Below are 17,854 nucleotides of genomic sequence, written 5' to 3'. Positions count from 1 at the left end.
GCAAAAGGCACTAACCCAAAAATATTTGCCGGCGTTTTGATGAACCGGGTCGGAGTTGCCTAACGCGTCGAATAAGAGGACTCCTGTAACGGGTATATTCTCTGAACCCTGCTTCCTCCAGATGACTCTCGATTTTCCCATCCCCTTATTGCCGAGCACCTGTATTGGATATTGCATCGAACCCTACAACACCATCATACAAATAGAATCTTGAGTGTATCGTGACTAGAAAATCTCAGTCGATCACTATGATCGCTCCACAACACATGCATCGCTCTGCTCACTGATGCGCGATGGCCAAGCTCGCAGTCGGAGGAGCATCTGCTCGCCTCTGCACGTACGCGCCCAACCCAATGCGGCCTGGTCTCCCGTTGCTTCCGCAGATCTCAGCTGCAACCTCTCCGGCCACTTGTTGGCAAGCGAGCCGCGCGCGGTGGCCGCCATGATGATGATGGCATGGCGCTGTTCCGGTACAAGCAACTGACAAAATGCACATGACATTGGCAGTACAGTTTGGTGGCGGCGAAAGCGACCTGTCACGTAGCGGCACGAAGAAGATTATCACCGGGACCGGCCGCGTCTGCGTTTACATCACCTGGCACTGGCACTGGCAGGATGGGAATGGGAACCTGGCAGTGCCCGTGGAGCCCATGCACATGCGTCCAACCCTGCGTGGCGCCACCGAGGACAGAGATGGATGGATGCTTGGAAGGGAATCCGAGCCGAGCGAGTGGTGCCCGACACGCACGAACGAGGTCCAGGGGATGAGGAGCGTCACAGCGACGGGTGATCGCAACGCCGACGGCCGGGCGCCAACGGCTCGCTCGATCATGTGACGGGACGTCCCGGCCCAGATATCGGACGCCGAGGTGACCGGTCGGGTCGACGGAAGTGGGGTAGAACGAGATGCATGGCCTCCCGCGATTGGCGTGGTGGCTCCCGCGTAAACATCATCGGCAGCACATGCCGGCACATGCGTGCGTGCCCGCCATCGCTGGAACGTTCGCGCGCGCGTGCCCCAGGAAGGCAGCACCTGGCGATCGGCCTGGCGTACGTGTAGGGCAGCGCAGGGCGTGCCGCTCCATCGGGATCCGATCGAGCCCAGTCGTTTCAACAGAAAAATGTCTGCTTTCTGTTGCATCCCTGGTGTCTGTTGCCGAAGCGAAGCGAAGCTCACGCGAAATCCGTCGATCCCGAATGGCCCCGAGGCCCGGAAGACCCGCCCGCGCAGCGTTCTCCCTCCTCGGCACTCGCGCGCGCGTGATCCGTGGGGAGCGCTCGCCGTTGCCCGTTGGTGGTGCCGTCTTGCGGGCAGATACGCCAAGGCTGCTTTGTGCTCGGGCCACACGCACGCACGCACGAACAGCTCTGCCACGGCCAGGACGACTCTACGTGGCGGCGAAGCAACGGCCGCTGTCGAATGCCGCTCGATCGGGAGATGGACGGACACGTCTCCTTCTCTCTCTTTTTTGTCGTGCCGTGCGCCGGTTTGAGGAACCAACGGCACGCAGCGCCGAGCCGAGCGGCGACAAGGTAGGCTCCGGCTCCGGCTCCGATATTATCTATCACGCCCTCCTTTCCTGGGCGTACGTGCCGCCCAAGCGCCATTAGGCTCATCCATAAAATGATTGGAACTTAACTACTAGGAAAAGGGCTATAGCTAATATGGACATTAATGACGCACCATGTATGTGGTGCGCCACTGCTATATAGTTGCAGTTGCGCAATTAATGACATATTACTAATGGCGCACCTGGTGTGTGGTGCGACAAGGTAGGCTACAGCACATAGGAGCAGGATCGATAGATTGATCAGGACGGGCTGGTGGTCGCTCTCACGCGGCGTCCACAAGACATGTCTCTTCCAGGAGCCAAGCTAGCTAGCTAGCTGGTGTTTAGGTACAACTCCGGCAGTTTTCGTGAAGAAAGTAACCAGCTTCTTTTCAGAACACCAAGCACCACTGCCTGCTTGATTACCAACAAGCAGTTTTAGACATGCATACAAGTGCATTTCTGGCGTGCACACACGGGCAAGTCCCTAAAATGTTCGAATTGATGGATACCAAAACCATGCTCTGTTTTTCGGTTTTTTTTTTTGTGCAGAACCATGCTCCGTTATTCATGTGATATTCTTCTTCCTTTTTTCGAGCGAAATTGCTACATGAAAAAAAAAACTACACACACAGTTGCTTTCGTTTTACAGCGCCCCATTGAACTTACATTTTTTTCTCAAAGGAGTCAAAGCTCTGTATCGATGAAACACCGGCATTTATGAAGAAAACCTCTTAAAGAAAAAGGAAAACATAACCGGTCGGTTCGGGGTCCTCCGTCATCTTCATCCCACACATGCCGATCGTGCGTCGATGTTGCTGCAGTTGGAGTTCCGCGTTGTTGCCGGAAAAAGAGAGTAGTATCCATGCAGGCAGTCGGGGAGTCACAGATCTCTGCCGGGAAGTGTCAACGACGTCGATTTCGATGGGTCCAGGTCCCTAGACCGTCTGACTCGATGAAAAAACCAAATCGGCGTTGTTGCTACCAAAGCAACACTGGTCGGACGAAGACACAACCAACCCCCTGATTCCATGGAAAGAAAGGCAAACATGTCCGCCTCAACTCGTGGCTAGATTCGACGTCGGACGCACCGCCGGAGTCAAAGAAGAAGGCGGAGGAGGCTTTATTGAACACTGCCGCTACCGTCGTCAAAAGGGTCAAAATCACGGACATCAGAGACCTAACTGTCCACCCAATCTCATTGTTTGCTCGCACCGACGGGGCCAAAGAGGAAGCCAAAGAAACCATTATTGTACACCATCATCACTAAACGCCGAAAGGGACGAAGTGACGGACAAGTGGAGACCTACCTAATGTCCTAAGACGAGAAAAACTACGGCTCCCACCGGTGATCGTGGCCTCCCCGCATTGAAGGAAATATGCCCTAGAGGCAATAATAAAGTTATTATTTATTTCCTTATATCATGATAAATGTTTATTATTCATGCTAGAATTGTATTAACCGGAAACATGATACATGTGTGAATACATAGACAAACAGAGTGTCACTAGTATGCCTGTACTTGACTAGCTCGTTGATCAATGATGGTTATGTTTCCTAGCCATAGACAAAGAGTTGTCATTTGACTAACGGGATCACATCATTAGGAGAATGATGTGATTGACTTGACCCATTCCGTTAGCTTACCATTTGATCGTTTAGTATGTTGCTATTGCTTTCTTCATGACTTATACATGTTCCTATGACTATGAGATTATGCAACTCCTGTTTACCGGAGGAACACTTTGTGTGCTACCAAACGTCACAACGTAACTGGATGATTATAAAGGTGCTCTACAGGTGTCTACGAAGGTACTTGTTGGGTTGGCGTATTTCGAGATTAGGATTTGTCACCCCGATTGTCGGAGAGGTATCTCTGGGCCCACTCGATAATGCACATCATTATAAGCCTTGCAAGCATTGCAACTAATGAGTTAGTTGCGCGATGATGTATTACGGAACGAGTAAAGAGACTTGCCGGTAACGAGATTGAACTAGGTATTGAGATACCGACGATCGAATCTCGGGCAAGTAACATACCAATGACAAAGGGAACAACGTATGTTGTTATGCGGTTTGACCGATAAAGATCTTCGTCGAATATGTGGGAGCCAATATGAGCATCCAGGTTCCGCTATTGGTTATTGACCGGAGACATGTCTCGGTCATGTCTACATAGTTCTCGAACCCGTAGGGTCCGCACGCTTAAAGTTCGATGATGGTTATATTATGAGTTTATGTGTTTTGATGTACTGAAGGTAGTTTGGAGTCCCGGATGTGATCATGGACATGACGAGGAGTCTCGAAATGGTCAAGACATAAAGTTTGATATATTGGACGACTATGTTCGGCACCGGAATGGTTTCGGGGAGTATCGGGCATATACCGGAGTACCGGGGGTTTACCGGAACCCCCTGGGGAGACTAATGGGCCTATTGGGCCCTAGTGGAGAACAGGAGGGGCAGCCGCGCGCGCCCTCCCCCCCCCCCCCCCCCCCAGTCCGAATTGGACAAGGAGTTGGGGGGCGCCCCCCCTTTCCTTTCCCCCCTCTCTCCTTCCCTCTCCTCTCCTACTCCCACATGGAAGGGGGGAGTCCTACTCCCGGTGGGAGTAGGACTCCTCATGGGGCCCGCCAAGGGTGGCCGGCCCCCTCCCCCTCCTCCACTTCTTTATATACGGGGAGGGAGGCACCCCTTGGAGACACAACAATTGAATTGATCCCTTGGATCTCTTAGCCGTTTGCGGTGCCCCCTTCACCATAATCCACCTCGATAATATCGTAGCGGTGCTTAGGCGAAGCCCTGCGTCGGTATAACATCATCATCGTCACCACGGCGTCGTGCTGACGGAACTCTCCCTCAAAGCTCGGCTGGATCGGAGTTCGAGGGACGTCATCGAGTTGAACGTGTGCTGAACTCGGAGGTGTCGTGCGTTCGGTACTTGATCGGTCGGATCGTGAAGACGTACGACTACATCAATCGCGTTGTGCTAATGCTTCCGCTTTCGGTCTACGAGGGTACGTGGACACACTCTCCCCTCTCGTTGCTATGCATCACCATGATCTTGCGTGTGCGTAGGATTTTTTTTGAAATTACTACGTTCCCCAACACGCATGTCCCTGCCGGCGGAGCAAACGAAGGAGGAGGCCGGCCGATCTACCTGTAGAGAAGGGTTAGAGCATCTACAACCTTGAACTGCAAATCTGGGCCCTCAAACGCCCGCGGACGGCACTGACCGGTCACTCCTCATTTTGTTGAGTCCGCTCCCGTGTATCTCAAATCCGGCATCTCATATCCATGCAAGACATGCACGTATGAAAACGAACGTACGTAGATCTTCGGACTAGCAGCAAATCTAGTTAAATCGGGCAAATTGTAACATAAACGATCATCAGACAACCCAAAGATGCAGTCTTAATCGGACAGTACTCTAAATATACGATAAAAGATTTAATTAAACGGGGAAGGGCGGAGGAAATCACCATTTCCTTGCCGCCCCTTCCCTTGCGGTCCGCGGTGCTGCTTTGGCCTTCGGTGTAGGCGTCGGCCGCCGGAGGGTCGTCGTCGTCGGAGGAGGAGGTTGATCCGTCATCGGAGTCGTCCGACAGCTCCATGTGCTCCCCGGCAAGCCTCCGGAGCAAGCGTTCCTGCTCCTGGGTGTGCCTCCTCGCCTTTGCCTCCTTCGTCGCCTTCGCCGACACCTCGCGCTTCGAGAGCTCAATAGTGAGGCGGAGCGCTTTGGCATTCTGCCACCGCAGCCGCAGCCGCCGCGCATCCGTCTCCGCCGTTGTCAGGGACCGCCGGAGGACAGACGCAATGAGCGCGTCCTCGGGGTTGACTGGCGCGCGCGCGAGTGCCCGCCACGTCGCCGACGCGTTCGCCATGGCCTTCCTCGCGCGTTGCCGCTCACGCCGAGCTGCCCGCGCCTCAGACTCGGGCGTCCTCGCCCGACCCGGCGCCGGCGAGGGCAGCACCCAACGGTGCCCGTGGACCCTCTCAGGAGGTTGAATGGACGGGGTGGCGGTGGGGCGGCGTACTTGGAGTGGGGCGGAGGCGGCGCTCCGATCAGTGCTGCGCGTCGGACAGGAGGGCCCGGCAACGTCGCCCGCACTGCGACGACGGGCGAAGGGGGGCGGCGCGACACTCCGTGAGCTCCCACTGTTGTTGCCGCCCTGATTTAGACGGGAGCGGCATAGAGCAAGTCGCTCCCATCGCCGTTGGAGCCGGAGCCACTGCGGCCGCCGGCCATGGACCAGAGTGGGAAGAGGAGAGGACGGATTAGGAAGAGGAGAGGATAGAGAGAGTAGAGTGGACTGGGGTCTAGGGTTCATCGGATAGGATATATGCGGGGTAGTGATGTGCCGGGCTTGTCAGGCGAATGCGCCCAGGCGTGTCCGGGGCACCCCATATCCGCCCCCATATTTGGGCTGGATATGAAGGGTGCCGGTCAGGCCGGGCGTTTGAGGAGGGCGTGTGGGTCAAAATTTTACGGCGGACAGTGACCGGATAAGCCGTCCTGGTATTTGAAGAAGATTTGGGGTGCCCGGCCGTAGATGCTCTTACGGCAGAGGAGGAATGCTATGGGGCTGGGGCTCCCCACTGAACTTACTTAATGTCATACCGTACTTTTTCGATAGCAATGTTCTAAATGCTTCAACAAAAAGAGCAATGTCGTCCTAACTAAAGAAAGATATCTCTAAGGATATTGACGGCACTGAATGTGCGCCAGAGTGAGATGAGGCCAGACCATATTTTCGCTGGCCGATAATGTATTTTGAGGGCACTTCTCTTTCAGTGGAAACAACAATGCCTTTATATCGGCCCTTTTTGGAGAGATCAAGCTGGATCGATGCGCCTAGCTAGCTCGCTCCAAAACCGCATGACGAGAACATATTCTGCATGGCCAGTTTGAAAACTCGCGTCACCTATACTTTCCTTTCCTTTGTACTAGCATATTCCCAATAAAAACTTAAAAGTTAAAACTACTCTCATCCTGTCTATATTATTGGGAATTTCCGGTGCCATCTCTCTACCCTACCTGATAAATCCCGGTGTATAATATGTGGAGCATATATATTTACGTCCCGTCGAATATGTGGAGCATATGCATGTACAAGTTGCTGATCTCAATTCTCAAGCTAGCCAGCCACCCAGCCGGCCGAACTTAACTGCGGCTGCTTTTCCGATCAGTCGCTGCCATTGGTCTGCTAGTAGCTGGAGTGGCTGGGCGTCGGTCTCCGGTTGAATTTTCGTGACGTGGACGCCTAAAACGACGTCCGGTCGGTCTCGCCAGCTCGCTGGTCGTTGCCTCTCTCGATCCATCTCCAGTTGTAGCAACAGTGAACGGAATGACACGATGGGTTCATGAATTGAATGCGATCCGGGAAGAAACTGCTGGACCGCCTGGTACGCCCGACGCTCTCTCTGCAGGGCGGCAATGCAAGTGTGCAAGTGCACGGCCGTGTGCGTAACTAGATGCAGGTGGCACGAACTGGGTTAGTGGATCAATGGAGTAATGGCGGGGTTGACAACTTGAGGAAGAAAAGCCTCGGTGGAGCTGACCATTACTTACGGGTGGACGAGGGAGCTGCCCTGCAAGCAGCTGGTGCGTGACTCGTTTCGTGCGTGGACACGCCCTGACGTGCAGGGAACGGACGGGCATAGATCGTCGCTGTGGTACGACCAAGGCGCGTGCGGTGCGTGGCGACGGAGATCGCGTACGGACGGAGACGAAGACGAAGACGGCCGTGGCCCCGGCGCGGCGTGTCGACCGCAGGGACCTCCGTCCGCGCAAGAGCAACCACGTACACAACGGCAGCCCCCACCCGACGCCGGCCGACGAGAGGAATCTGCCGACCTCGCCGTGTACCCGTGTGTCGGCCGCGGCGATGGTCCCGGCCCCGGTCGATCATGGCCTCGGCTCCCCGGTGTTTGTTCACGGCACAGCTCGATCGGAAGCAGCGCAGTCGGCGAGTTGCAAGATCGCGGAATTTTTACGCTAGGGGTGCCTTTTTTTTTTTTTGAGGGGAGGGGTTCCTTTCTTTTAAGGATGGCACCTTCTGCGTGTACAACTGGGCACATGCTGTACGTTTTTGCCGAGGCTGGAAAAAAATCACGCGAGCCATGGGCAATTTTGGAGAAGCGTACAGGTGCATTTCTTGGCACACACACAGAGAAATCCGCAAAATGCTCGTGTTGATAGATAGCGACGTACCTGTGCTCTGTTACTCAAGTGATATCTGTGGGAAATATCTCTTGGTTCCTGGTTGTAGATACAACAGCCTATATGTGATTTTTTTATTTAAAATTATCACATAAAAGTCAAAATAGTTAAGAAGTTTTTTAGAATATGAAATTGACTTTCTTTTGCACTAGTATATAAAATTTCACAACAACAGAACCATCGCTGACTTCAGGGCAAAAAAAGCACAATTTAGAGGCACTATTCACACTATTTTGACTGAAAATTTGCTTCTTTGAAAAGAAGTCAAGGCGGGGTTTTCTTTATGTGGATTTTTTTTTCACAATTACAGTGGAAGGTCAAGTTTATTTCAAAAATATTTCAGATTTTTTGACTTTTTATTTAATTACTACTTTTTTTTTGCATATAGGTTGTAGATACACTCATAGACCAAACTTCTGCCTCCTATTTACCTCCTTTTTTGTGTGCTTTATTTTTTCTAAGCAAAGGTACATGATTCACCTCATTCCATTAACTAATGATAAAATTTACCGACACTAACCGCCGTCGAAAGACCATGAAGAGAAAGTATGCCACTTTCAGGTGCTCCATTTTTGGAGTTTGGAGTACAATTACCACGAGAGGACTTTGGGATTTAAACTGATCAAAGAATAGGTAATCCCGGCGAACAATAATTTTCGGAAAAACTTAGTTTTTTCATATCAAAGAAGCTCGAGTGCACTAGGAGCGTGCAAAATTTCATGGGCTCTAGATTTTTGTTTTGTTTTGCCGATAGCTCCTCAAATGTCAGTTGGCTATGAAATTTTGGACATTCTTAGCACACTCAAACATCTTCGATGCTAAAAAAAACAGATTTTACTCACCATTGTACTCCCTTGAGGGAATAAATATCTCAACCAAAGACGTAATGCCTTTTACCTGTATAGGGAGGCATAAACCTATGTACATATTATGTCGGATTTTTTTGACGTGTCTTTGAATCATCAACCTGTGAGCATTTTTTTGGCTACGAGTCAGTGTGATTAGTCCAAATCCTGTGCCTGTGAGCATAATCTATCCGTATTTCGACAAATTGGCCCCACTCCCACAGAAGTTAACCAATCATTCCCTCAAAAAAAAAAAGCTTATCAATTATGTGCTGTAATTTTCAATAGCAACGTGCAAACAGTTATAACAACAAAAAGAAAAAAAGCAGTGTAGTGTCGTAATTAAAGAAGATATCTCCATAGACATGGACGGCACAGTACGTACGTAGAACAGAATGAGATGAGGATAGGTCACATTTTTGTCTGGCCGATAATCTATTTTTTGTTCAGTGTTCTTTTCTGCAGTGGCAGCAGTGCACTTTCCCCCTTTTTGTTTGAGAGATGAAAAATAGCAGCATCGATGCGCCATGCGGCCGTCGATCTGATCATGCGTGCAACCCTGATGAAGGGAATATATTCCGTTCGGCCGTGCATGTCCGGCTTCCAGAAACTCTCATGGCCACTATGTACTACAATATTCTCATATGGATTCTCGGTCTCCAGCATATTGGACCGGGTGAAAGTTACGGATGATCTGATCTGCTAGCTATACCTCCTAGTCCAGGAGTCGATGGTCGGTGGGCCGGTCGTGCGCTGAACTTTGGTCCGGCCGGCGGTCTCGCTCCTTCATGTTGCCTGCCCGCCCCTCTCCATCTCCGGCCAGCTGCCGTGACCGTGAGAGTGAAAAAATGCTGACACGATCAGATCGGATCGGCTCGGCTCTGTCAGCAGGCGTGATCCGATCCGGCCGAGACTCGGTACACGGGAAGCTCCCCAGGGCAACCAATTGCGGCGCACCTTGGGTTGGGAAGTTGGACTGATCGATTAATGGCCGAGTTGACAAGCAGTGCAACTCGAGGAAAACACATGGAGATCGTTCGGCTGGTCGAGGTGATGACCAAGTAACCACTGGACTGGACCGGACTGGTTGTTATACTTGCGTGCGTGGACACTCCCTGCCGTGCAGGCAACGGACGGCGCGGAAGCACTCAGGAAGCAAGGCAATCCCAAGTGCCCAACCGATGAACACAACTCGCTTGGTACGATATAAAACCGGGAGGGGCGGGGGTCGCGTCATCACAAACGGAACAGAATCACGCCACACGTGCCGCCCCGCCGCGCCTCCACCGCAAATCCCGAGCCGCTAGGAATCCCCCCAGGCCCAACCCGAGTGGCCCGGCGCCGCGCCTCCTCTCTGGCTCTGGCTCTCTCTCCCCCGTCCGCGCAAGCCGCAAACAAACCACATTCCCTTCCCTCCCTCCCGTCCCACCACCACACGTAGCGCGCCGCACCCGCACGGGCGGCCCGCCTCCACACGACACCAGCCCATCCCCTTCCCTTCCTTCCACACCTGACGCCGACGCCGACGAGTCCCGCGTGGGCGGCGGCGCCGGCGATGGCCCCCGCGCTGACGGCGTGATACCTAGAGCCAGCGAATATCCGCGCGCCCCGAATCCCCCAACCCAGCCAACACCACCACCACGCCTTCCCCCTCCCCATCCCTCACTTCCCCACCGCAAATCCGGAGGGCGCCTCCTCCCCCCCCTCTCGTCGCCTCCCCTTTCCCGCCCCTAAAGCGCAACCGCACCGCCGCCCGGAACCCAAGTCGGCTGCCCGCTTGCTCAGCCGACCCCGGGAGCCCAGGATCGTACCAGGGGCAGGTACGGAGCAGCATCCCCTCACTCCCTCCTCTCCCTCTCTTCCTCCCTCCAACACGAACAATCGGCTGGTTTTCTCCTGTTTTTTTGGAAGTTAGTTCCTTCCCGTCTGTTTCGGGGGGAGGAAACGGAACGAGTTTCTGTTTTTATCTGGCCAAGATCGGTGGGGAATTCCGTTGGGGAATTTTCCGGTCCAGGTAGATTCTGTTTTGAGATTTCGAATTCGGATTTTGCGGGCAAATCATTCTGGTCTGCTCCAACGCATTCTTCGAAATTGCCCCCCCGGCTCATTCTTTTTTTAGGAAAGAATTTTGTCGTTTGTCTGACGGTGAGGGGCTGATCTGAGGTGTTATTGGCGAAATCTGTCTGAAATTGTCCGATTTCATGTCTTTATTTGTCTGATGATGGATGGAAGGTGCCAAATCTTTGGTCTGTGGACTACTAATTTCGGTATTTTTTCTATCGACAGGAAGGGGCCAACACGAGCAGCTGGTTGGGACTGGTGGATTGGCAATCGTCTCATGTACTTGGCCCTGGCGCCGATCCAACTCAAGCCAGCTTGATTACTCAGTCTCGCCACACATGGCGCCATCTGCTGCCTCTGCAGCCAGCAGCACCGAGGCTGACGGGGCACCGCGCATGGCCAAGTTCCTCTGCAGCTTCGGAGGCAGCATCCTGCCCCGCCCGCTCGACGGCCGTCTCCGCTACGTCGGCGGCGACACCAGGATCGTCATGCTGCCCCGCGACATATCTTACTCCGACCTGGCGGCGCGGATGCGGGAGCTCTATGACGATGCCGACATCATCAAGTACCAGCAGCCTGATGAGGATCTTGATGCACTTGTCTCGGTTGTTAATGATGATGATGTGGTGAACATGATGGAGGAGTATGACAAGCTCATTGCTGCTGGAGAGGGGTTCACTCGGCTCAGGGTCTTCTTATTCTCGCAGCACCTGGATGATGAGGCTGCGTCAGCAGCTGTGCATTACCATGGGGATGAGCGGGAGACAGAGAGGAGGTATGTCGATGCGCTTAATAGCCTTGGTGACATGAGGTCACCTTCATCTCCTGTATCAGTGGAGCAGCTTTTTGGCATCGGAGGTAATGAGTCAGGAATTCCTGATATTGCTGGCCTGCGGCATTTGAATGTTCCTCGTGCCTCACATAATCAGCGGTATGCGGAGATGGATTCTCCTTGGAGCCCTGCATATATCTCTCCGGGGCAGTATGGTGTGCCTGATCCAAGGGATTTTCCCATTTCACCATCATCTGCAAGGTTTCAAGTTGGAGCAGAGGACTTTGATGAGAGGATTCCTGATGACTTTGTGAGGCAATCACCAAAATATCGGCATTACGAGGCGCAGTCACCGCCACATGTGGATAACTTGGTCTGGCTTCCACCTGGTGCTGTAATTCAGCAAAATGCTGGCTTCCCAGGGAATTTGGGCCGCTCCGGCAATTTCTTGGATGGAAACAGTGTATATGACTCCCGTTCGTCATTCCAGAAGGGTCAAGGTTCAGTGAGTGATCCTCGTTATATGGATCCCCGTTGGAGGCCAGTCCAACAACATTTTGATCAATCGAGCATGGCGAATGAGTATTCTGCTCACCCTGCTAATCCGCGTCCAGATTATGGTCGTCCTGGTGAGCATTATGTTGTAGGCCAAGATGTTAGACTGGAAAATGGTATTTATGTGAAAGAGCAAACTGGTGGTCACCCTCCCATGTTCTACAATGAATCACATTCTCATGATAGATCTTGGCATGTGCATCCCAACCAAAGCCATCAACGTTATGAGGATCCAAGGTTGAATCTGCCTCCTAATGGTAGAGTGATGGATCCGTACGCTGATAGCAACTCAGCTAATTCTGCATTTGCACCCAGCAAAGTCTATGACATGCATTCAACATCTCACAGTCGCTCAAGCCATGAAAGTCCCCACTATTATCATGGCAGTGGCGAGCATATCAATGATGCATATCATAACCAACAAGTTGTAAGTAGTGGCTCCTATGTCCAGACATCAGGTTTTGAAGAATCGACAGGCCAGCATTACAGCCATACTTCAACATATGGTGGTGATACCTTTTACCAAATGCAGCAGAACTTGCCGCCACTTCAATCCATGAGAAGGAGAGCAAGCAGCCCTGTTCACACGGGCTCATCATATGAATCACCACACCTGCCGATCCCAAATGGGAGCATCAACTCCAACTTTGTCAGAAACACAGGTGATGTTAGTCCAAGGATTCCTGGTATGCCTGCATATGACCGAGTCCCAAATCCATGGCCTTCACCCAATGGCAACATACCATATAGAATCGTTGGACATGATATTCCTGCCGTTGTTGAAAACCCTTCTTCCCTTGGTCCTCGGTCAGGTCCAAATACTGCTCAGTATGTTCAGCCTTTCTTTGCCCCAGAATCAGTCCAGCAGCAACCTGGAGCTCCATTGGTAGAATTTTTTCCTGAAAGAGCATCCGCTGGACCCATGCTAGCACCGCTTGATGGTAAGGTATCTGTTGCTGCGGTACCCCTTGCTGATCATTTGTCCAGGATGGACATTAACACAGCAAAGAAATTTGAAGGAGCAGATGATGAAAGGCACACTCAAAATGTGATTGAAACAAAACCTTCACACGCTGCAAGTGACCCTAGCACCTTGGTTCACAATGTTGGAGTTGATCTCCAACGGGGCAAACCTACAGAACATGATGGTGGAGCTGTAGCATTGCAGCAGTTTGGGGATATATCGGAGACCAGATTAAATATCCTTCCAGAGTTTGTTGCCTCTGTTAAAAAGGCCGCACTGGAAGAGTCTGAGAAGCCAGTAGAGGTTCAGCCAGATGCTCGTCCTGCAAATTCACCTGTTTGTGATAATGACAATGATGGAAAGAAGTTTGACGAGGTAACGTCTGCTGTGAGTAATACTTGAACAAACACATTAAGCATTAAACTACCTAATGCTCTCCACTCAAATCCTTTCATCTGCAGAATACTGATGGAGATCAGGACCCTGATGTGCATGGAAGCTGCGACCAGCACAAAAGTTCTGGGATCGAATCTACACCCGCTGAAGCTGAAGCCTTGTCTAAAGGATTACAGGTCACTTGCTGATCTCTTGATGTGTGGTCCTATTTATTTTTAGCTTATGTCCTATTTATACTTTTGTGTTCATGCAGACTATAAAAAATGATGATCTGGAGGAAATCAGAGAGCTTGGTTCGGGTACTTATGGGTCAGTCTTTCATGGTAAATGGAGGGGATGTGATGTTGCCATCAAAAGAATAAAAGCTAGTTGCTTTGACGGAAGGCCATCCGAGAGAGAGCGCTTGGTATGCTTTATTTCCTTGTTAGTTGTCGACTTAAGGATTGGCAGCATAGCAAAATTTCTCTTTACCTATTTCAGGGTCAAAACCTCTTACCTCTACTCATCTAATACTGGAGTAATTTCATGTTCCGTAGAAAAAAAGTGGCTGTGGATAGGTTCCTTTTCTCAAGTAAAAAAGTAATGGAAGCCTTGGCTGCCTGTATATACTAGTAAGGTACACGTGCATTGCACGCATGAGATTTGGTAACCAAATTATGAATAAATACCACACTATAGCATGTAAGTTTTGAGTCATATATGCATGATGTAGATGTTTGTTTAATTCTTATAGTTCATCTCACCCAAAATCAATTAGTTTTATAAAAAAAATCTATTTTAAGATTCATGGAATTGTGCATTGTAAAGCATAAAGTAAAAACAAAAAGTGACATTCATTTAGAAAAAAAAAGTTTGGGCAATTAAGATATGGAAGATTCTAGAGAACAAAGGAGAAGTACTTGTGTTTTGAAGTTTGTGCATTATGCTTAAGTTCAACCATGGAGTCTTCTAGATTGTATATGTGGCAGAATCTGGTGGAATGTAGATGATATCCAACGGCCAGTAGTGCTCGGATTTGCCATCTCTGTACCGTCGGATTGGCTTCATCCAACGACCAACTTTCAAAGTTATTCGCACACTATATAGGGGTATAGATACTAATAGTATAATAAAGATGGTTTATGTTCATGATTTTTTTTGAGAAAATGTTTATAGGTTCGCTGTGGTAATGGTTTGGTCTCATGGAAAACGCCTCAAGTTCTGATTTATTTGCAGATAGCGGATTTCTGGAAAGAAGCTCAGATCCTGAGCTCGCTTCATCATCCAAATGTAGTTTCATTTTATGGTGTTGTTCGTGATGGTCCTGATGGAAGCTTAGCGACTGTTACCGAGTTTATGGTCAATGGGTCTCTCAAACAATTCCTGAGGAAAAAAGACAGGTACTGCTTGTTTGATCGAAGAACAGTTTGATTTCTTATTTCTCCCATATCCAAATTCTAATCTTATAGGAACTGCATAGGACAATTGATCGCCGCAAAAGGGTTATATTGGCCATGGATGCTGCATTTGGCATGGAATATTTGCATGGGAAAAATATCGTCCATTTCGATCTCAAGTGTGAGAACCTACTGGTAAACATGAGAGATCCGCAACGACCGATCTGCAAGGTTTGATCCCCACTCGTTCCCTTCATTGCTTCTCCTTCTCTATTTGCCTACACTCCTTGTTTTTGAATTCAATACATTACTCCCTGACTGTTTCATCCTATCTGGATACTTCTGGACCAGATTGGTGATCTTGGTCTATCAAAGGTGAAGCAGCATACTTTGGTGTCTGGTGGTGTTAGAGGAACCTTACCATGGATGGCACCCGAGCTGTTGAGTGGGAAAAGTGATATGGTGTCAGAGAAGGTAATAGTGCTTGTTCTAGAAGAACCTTTTTTTTATTTGGCAAGCTATATAATCTGTAAACAGTCTATAACTTTTAATGTTCTGACGAAAAGCCAATTAACTTTATTTTGTAGATTGATGTCTACTCATTTGGTATTGTGATGTGGGAGCTACTTACCGGGGACGACCCGTATTCTGATATGCGTGCAGCTGAAATTATTGGTAACGTTCGAAACTTAAGTTATGTTGATTGCTACATTTTGGTTTCCGATGAGACCTTTGTCTTTGTATAAGTTTTTTTTGGGTGCACGTGTATCAGTTTGAGCAACTTGTTTCAGGGCTGCAAAAACATACTTGTTGGACATTTTCTTCCTTTGTGAATTTCTCTGTATGTTCTGATACAATTTTGAAAAACTTATTTGCGGGAAACTTCGAAAGGCTTTGGAGGGTGAGCTAATGGAAATGGTTAGATGTAAATATCTGGACGCGTTTCAGTGATAAATGCTATACATATTTATTATTTAAGTGTTAAATAATGCAGGTAAACAAACGAGATGTATTGGAATCAGTGAAACTAAATAATAACAGTGCTGTTCCCCTACTTGCGCTGTACTTTATTCAGCACAGGTTACTGCAAAGAGGAGATACCTTTTCTGCTTAAAAAAAACTAGTCATGCACCTGTAGTAAGATGTTGATGCTTGTTATTGCAAATAGGAGATACCTTTTGTGCTTATCATATATTAGTCATGCTTGTTATTGCAAAGAGGAGATACCTTTTGTGCTTATCAAATACTATTAGTCAGGCACCTGTAGTAAGATGTTGATCCTTGTGGTTAACACCATCCTGTGGAGCTAATTATCATGTCCACTTTGTAGGGGGCATCGTGAACAATTCTCTTCGTCCTCAGATCCCATCCTGGTGCGATCCTGAATGGAAATCATTGATGGAAGGTAGTTGGGCTGGTGAACCAGCTCAAAGGCCATCCTTCACTGAAATATCTCAAAGGTTGCGGAAAATGGCCGCAGCAATGAATGTTAAATAAGAGGCTCAAGTTATTACAACGTGAAGAGGCATGTAAAGAATCCCATGCCCAGTTCCCTGACAAGAGGAAGGCAAACCCGGAATATATGTTACATGTGTCTTGGCAGCATCTCGGTTTATCCTAGTTGAAATGAGATTTTATGAAGGCCTTCCATGGCAGGAAAAACTCATCACGGACGGTTCTAGAAGCGTATTTGATGTGAGCGGGTGGTTTCTCTCCCCTGTTCGTTTGACAAAATTTTGAAATGGTTCTAGCAAACGTGACTTCTCCATTTCCTGCCTGCAGGAGTCGTCAGCTGCCGCCGTGTGCCTTCAGTACGATATATATTGCATCTGTCCATTCCTCATGATGGGAACTGTTGGGGTTTGTAATGTAAATAAATTTTGGCCCGCTCCGTCCGGCGCATGTTAGATGTTGCACGGGACTAGACACGGTTCAAAGCTGGACACAGTTATCCCTTTTTTTTCATACGATTGTGTCCTGAGAAAAGAGGGAACAAACTCTGAACAAGAGATATCCTTATTCAGATTGTACATAGTTCACGAATAAGATTTGCGGGCCGCCTCGAAAATGTTCTTTCCTGTATATATATCTTTTCACAGCCATGATCCCGCCAGTCTTGGTGCTTGCTTGGTAATTATTGTTCAGTGGTAACCGATTTGAATGTGCCTCTGATGAAACTCAGTGTGGCCACCAGAACCTAGCTTGGTAATGTCGTTCTGGAGGCAGGCTTACCAAATCTGCACTGTGCTGGATCACTTAAGAAAATGTGTCCACTGAGACTGACTGAGCCCCACATATTTTCTCATTTGCTTATAGTTCTGCCAAGTTAGCATTAACTAATGAAGGGTCCTGTTTAGGTTGCTCTGCTCCATGAAGTTTATGGTTGTACGCTTGCTGTCTCGGAACATTCTGAGATTCTCATTCTCAGTACTGTGCCTGTCTGACTTTCTCTCTTCTTTTCTCTCCTCTTTGGGAGCTCATTTGACTGCGGTTTACAACTGCTACCAGACCAAGATTACATAGTATAGAGCAGTAACATATGAGGATGAGTTCTGCTTTAACTTAGGTTATGGTTCAGTCTGATGTGCATCTCCCTGTCTTCAATAATGCAGTGAGCTACTGCATGTTGACATTGCACAGTGCCATTAACTCATCACACACTGCTCCTTGTCCTTAACCATCTCATCTCTTATGGTACATCTGTACTCGAGCTATTTTAGGGCAAGCATGGTTCATGTGAGGCTGCTTTAGGGTAGGCATTGTGTAATGCTTGTCTCCACCACTGATTAGCCAGGCCTGCAGGCACCCGTCACAATTCCTCACCAAACCGCACAATTAGCCGGATGTTAGCATTATCTTAGCGCCAGAAACAGCACCCAAAGTCAAAACCACGTAAACAAATCGTCGTCGGCCGTCGCCGCTTTTCGATCTCTTCTGCTCGTCGGATTGCGCCTCGCCGATGATTCAACGGGAGGAATTTCAGAATGATCCGTATGTATGTGTGATCTGTCTCCTGGAAGGAGCTGGACATTATCCAGGGTTTGTGCGCGTAGGTGACAAGTCAAAAGCGCCCCGGGACAGACGACAGAGGGGATGGTCTGCTGCGTGATTG

The 17,854-nt window shown here is 49.5% G+C and overlaps 1 protein-coding gene across 2 annotated transcripts; it reads left to right on the top strand.

Annotated features, from left to right (window-relative positions):
* The first annotated feature begins 9,853 nt into the window (after positions 1–9,853).
* LOC109772380 (uncharacterized) lies at positions 9,854–16,810 on the top strand. 2 transcript variants are annotated; one of them, XR_005760741.3, is made up of 10 exons: positions 9,854–10,438; positions 10,905–13,345; positions 13,432–13,542; positions 13,620–13,772; positions 14,582–14,745; positions 14,826–14,973; positions 15,094–15,216; positions 15,330–15,417; positions 16,073–16,437; positions 16,525–16,810. XR_005760741.3 is itself a non-coding variant. In XM_040392932.3 (9 exons), the coding sequence occupies exons 2-9, from the start codon at positions 11,018–11,020 to the stop codon at positions 16,237–16,239; spliced, it is 3,282 nt and encodes a 1,093-aa protein (XP_040248866.1). In that variant the 5' UTR covers positions 9,854–10,438; positions 10,905–11,017; the 3' UTR covers positions 16,240–16,506. The 2 variants fall into 2 exon arrangements, 1 of the variants encoding a protein (XP_040248866.1); XM_040392932.3 differs by lacking the exon at positions 16,525–16,810 and having other exon boundaries at positions 16,073–16,506.
* The last annotated feature ends 1,044 nt before the right edge of the window (positions 16,811–17,854 follow it).

This window comes from Aegilops tauschii, chromosome 6 (assembly GCF_002575655.3).
Source record: "Aegilops tauschii subsp. strangulata cultivar AL8/78 chromosome 6, Aet v6.0, whole genome shotgun sequence".
Taxonomy (NCBI): Eukaryota; Viridiplantae; Streptophyta; class Magnoliopsida; order Poales; family Poaceae; genus Aegilops; species Aegilops tauschii.
Note: the sequence above shows the minus strand (reverse complement) of the source record. Positions and strands in the feature narration are given on the sequence as shown.